Source organism: Pongo pygmaeus, chromosome X, assembly GCF_028885625.2.
Source record: "Pongo pygmaeus isolate AG05252 chromosome X, NHGRI_mPonPyg2-v2.0_pri, whole genome shotgun sequence".
NCBI classification, from domain to species: Eukaryota; Metazoa; Chordata; class Mammalia; order Primates; family Hominidae; genus Pongo; species Pongo pygmaeus.
Genome location: NC_072396.2, coordinates 52373049 through 52377589, shown reverse-complemented (window position 1 = coordinate 52377589; position 4541 = coordinate 52373049). Strand labels below are relative to the sequence as shown.

The window sequence follows — 4541 nt, the reverse complement described above, 5'->3', positions numbered from 1 at the left end:
AACTGTCTCTCTCTCCAGGTATACTGCTGTGCCTAAGGCACTACCCACTTAACAAGACAGAAGGTTCTTTAGTTGTTGACAGTTATATGCAGGTTATAAGGCCCCTCTCTTGCCAATAAATGTAGCCACCTCAGAATCCATAATTGGTGTTTTCCTCAAGAAGTTGTTCAGAGAAATATCCAGTGCCTCTAACCCCAAGTGTAGGTCACGATCTGAATATAAAAATGACTTCCCACCTTTCCTATCAACCCAAGCACGAAAGAGACAAAGGTGACATCATCTCATTTCCCAGCCCAGGAGTCACTAATCCTTAGTTTTTACTCAATGACCAAAGGCCCCATTGCAAGCATTTATCTTCTCAATAGCCATACCCCTTATTGGGTTGTGTCCCATATCACAAGTTTCATGGTGAACAAAACCAAGAGCTGTGTTTGTTAAGATGATGGAGTACAGATAAGAGTCTAGCCAAGGCTGGGCACAGTGGCTCACGCCTGTAATCCCACCACTTTGGGAGGCTGAGATGGGAGGACTGCTTGAGCCTGGGAGGTTGAGGCTGCAGTGAGCCATGACTGCACCACTGCACTCCAGCTTGGGTGACAGAGTGAGCCCCTGTCTTTAAAAAAAATAAAGAGTCTTGTAAACCTATGGTCCAAATCTCCAGGCGTATTTATAATTTGGCCATGCTTAACATGATGGGACCTGATGGAATACAGTAAGTCCTCACTTAACATGGTCCACTGGTTCTTGGAAATTGTGACTTCAAGTGAAATAACATCTAACAAAATGAATTTTTCCCCTTATCAATGTCATAACTAAACAACATTGAACAATGTCATAACAACATTGAACAATGTCATACATTGTGCATTGTTGTACGATGTACACCTGCTGTACATCGTTTTGCTTAATGTTGTAGTCTTCAAGAACCTATGGATAATGTTACGTGAACTATTGCTATACAAATAAAGACGGCCTGAGCCTTTCATTTTCAAATCACAAGTGGGGAAGCAGAAGAGCTCCTTTATTGACTGGACTTGGACAGAGAAAACAAAGCCCACTGGGAAGAGCCTTAACATACGTTTTTTTCTCAAAATTAAAATTATTCCTTTAATACACACTTATGCATTGTTTGTAAATTCCTCATTTAAAACAGTAAGTGGTGAAGAGTTTTTAAGTTAAGTGATAGAACATATTCAACTATTTGAGAAAGTAATAAAGCTAATTGAATAGCATTACATAATGACATTTAAACATTATTCAAAAGCATTTCAAATAACCGAAGAGTTTCAAATGGAGTATTTTATTCACATGTTAGTTATCATTTTAACATACACACAAACACTGACACACTCTGGTTTGCGTGGAACAAGGTGGTCTAAATATCCTAAAAGAAAATGAAAAATTAAAGTACATTAATTTTTCATTACTGTAGGCAATTACGTCCACATCACTTACAAAGCTATTACTGATATTGTCCAAGGAAGCAGAGTGGTACAGAGGAAGGAAACTTGAGGGTAAATTCATCACTGACATAACAGATCTCAACATGAGAAAGCTGACAAAACATGAATTTTTGCTGTGAAATTTCTCTTTGCAAAATATGAAGAAAAGTCAATCAATGGGCAGTAAATAAGCGTAGGTGGTGAACTTTTGCTGTCAATTCTCCTCACAGTATCTTGCAGAGGCATCAAGAAAATTGCTTAGTCCTTCTCCGGGACCAGTTTCAGAACTTTTCCAATTGCAATGGTCTTACCCTCATCTCTTAAAGTAAAACGACCCATCTGAGGAAAATCTTTGAACGTCTCGAGGCAGATGGTTCCTGCTGTCCTTAAACGAGCAATGCATACTTGATCTTGTTTCACGAAGCGGGGTCGTGTCTTACTTTTTTCTCCTGATTTTTTGTCTACCAAGGAGATTAAGGCTGTTATCTCAACTTCCTCAATACAAGTATGAATGTGCAGCACCGCATTATAACCTGGGCAGATGATGGATTTGTGCTCAATAATCACTATCTGAACATCAAACGTGCGTCCAGAATGGCAGAGGTTACTAGGATCACAAAGTATGAATCCTGGAAGAATCTCTTCTTCTTCAATTCCCTTCAGTCTGATTTTGAGGTTTTCACCTGGGGCTACAAAATCAGTTTCAGTATCATCAGAAAGTATTCCAAGAACTTCTACATTGTGCTTGTTTGGCATCATCACGAGCTGCTGGCCTTTAAAAATGGACCCAGATTCCAGCTTTCCCAGGACCACAGTGCCCATATCTTTGTACTTATCCACAATTGGCAGTCTTATTGGTCCATCAATTGATCTGTTGAAGTTTGGCAAGTTATCCAAATACGGAATAAATGGTAATCCAGTGTACCAAGGGCAGAAATCTGACTGCTCTTTAATATTTGCTCCGGTCAGTCCTGAGCAGGGCATAAAGTGAATGTCCTTTTTTGGACTGAAGCCTACTTTTTTCAAAAAGGGTACCAGTTTTTCTTTACATTCTTCATATCTCTCGATGCTCCAATTTACTGTGGGATCATCCATCTTATTAATAAGCACTATTAAATGTTTCACCCCTGCCGTTTTTGCCAACATCGCATGTTCTCTTGTCTGTCCACCTTTTTCAAATCCAGTTTCAAACTCTCCTTTCCTGGCAGAGATGACCAGCACAGCCAAATCAGCTTGAGAAGCACCACCAATCATATTTGGGACAAAACTCTTGTGGCCAGGGGCATCTAAAATTGTGAAATGTTTCCTTTCTGTTTCAAAATAGGCACGACCCACTTCGACTGTTTTACCCTTGTCTCGTTCCTCCTGATTTGTATCTAAGGCCCAGGACAAATACCAGGTTTCTCTGTTTTTTTCCTTAGCTTCTCTTTCATATTTCTCCAGTGTTCTTTTGTCAACCATTCCAGTCAAAAACATTATCTGTCCTCCGATGGTTGACTTGCCAGCGTCTACATGGCCAATGAATACTACATTTACGTGTTCTTTCTTAGGTGCACCTGAGGGTACGATCACAGATTTGGATTTTCTTATTTCCTCTTTTTCCTCCATCATTTCCTGGCCACTTTCTTCTGGGGGCCCTGAATCTCCCGAGGAACCACCCCCAGGCTCGGCTTCACTTACTTCTTTACTGTGCTCCCATGATTCTTCTAGGGCCATTTCCACCTCTCCATTTTCTACAACAGGTTCTGAAAGTTCCATGGTAACGGCTGAATTGGAACCTTCAAGCGACACTAACGGTTCCTCTCGGGAAGGTTCCACAGGTGCCCCCCGTCCCATCCTTTTACCTTGAGGGTATCCCGCGCCGGTGCAGGTTTCATCGTTGCTGCCGGAGCCGGCCGGGAGGGTGGGCGGCTGACTCGGGCCCCGCAGGAAGGACGGCACGAACTCCGCGGCGTGTACGTTAGGCACGAAGGGCTTGGCGTTGACGTTGAGCTGACGGCTGAAGGCCGAGCTGAGGGGCTCGCGCTGGGCCTCGGCCACCGCAGAGGAGACTCCATCCCCGCTCGGGGCCGACCCCGGGGCTTCCATGTCCACCTGGTCCCAGCAATCGGGCGCCGAGTCGCTGCTGCTGCTGCCCGAATCCATGGTCTCAGAACTTGCTGTGTGGCAGTGAGGGAGCGGGCTCAACAGGCCAGAAAGAGCGGGCTCCGCCGGCAGGGTTAGGGCAGCAAGAGCGAAGGGCCAAGGGGCAGCGACACGAACCTTAGCAGCACCGCGGAGGCAGCTAAGCGCCGATGCTGCATTCGCAACTGCGGCGGCAGCAGCAGATATGGCGGCTCAACACTCTCCTCTTGTGTGTGAGCGGATCTCCTCCCCCAAACCCCAACCACTTCCGACTCCTCCACCCCCGACCCAACGCCGGGCGTGGATTGACCCCTCGCTGCCATCCGTACGCTTGGCTTCCTTACTTCTTCTTAGCCAGGGGCTAAGTCCAAAAGTACTATTTTTTAAAACGAAAATTTCCATTCACTTTTTTGTTCTCACAGTCTGGCAGAGCAATTTGACCACAGTCTGATGATTAAACCTAGACAGGAACACATGATATACAATTCTACTAAAAGATTCAAGTAAAAGTGAACATTCCTATTGAACAAATGGGAGGCAGGATAAGGGTTAACTATACAGAAATTCAGAAACCCAGCAACTGAAGGGAGAGGCAAGGAATGGGTAGGGAGGGACTCATGAAGTATATGAGTCTGTAGCCGAACTCAGGAAATGCAACTTAAGATCACTCATTAATTTGAAATCCAGAGGGCTTTTGATTTTCCCTTTCCAGTGGGCCCCCATAAGCCTGTAACTTCTCCTGATGGCTTCTATAGTTTAAGGATAGGGTTACAACTTCTTTTCATGTTAAGCACCCTGGCTGTCTGAGGGGAGAGAATTTCCAAGGAGATCCTTGTTCCAGTGAAGCTTCTAGTCACTTCATATGCAGATGCCTGCACAATGGCTGGCCTGCCATTCAATGGTGGATCACGTAGACAAGCACAGGACTCAGATCACTCTTGTTTTACCAACCAACTGTATTCCGGGTTTATCTGC

At 44.5% G+C, this 4541-nt stretch overlaps 1 protein-coding gene across 1 annotated transcript; it reads right to left on the bottom strand.

The window, feature by feature from the left end:
* Positions 1-985: 985 nt before the first annotated feature.
* GSPT2 (G1 to S phase transition 2) lies at positions 986-3860 on the bottom strand. The gene has a single exon (XM_054472852.2). It carries the CDS (start codon positions 3585-3587, stop codon positions 1701-1703), a length of 1887 nt encoding a protein of 628 aa, XP_054328827.1. The 5' UTR covers positions 3588-3860; the 3' UTR covers positions 986-1700.
* Between the last annotated feature and the right edge of the window lie 681 nt (positions 3861-4541).

Coding starts and splice junctions, on each gene's coding strand:
- GSPT2 (XM_054472852.2), bottom strand. CDS start 3,587: ATGGATTCGGGCAGCAGCAGCAGCGACTCGGCGCCCGATTGCTGGGAC.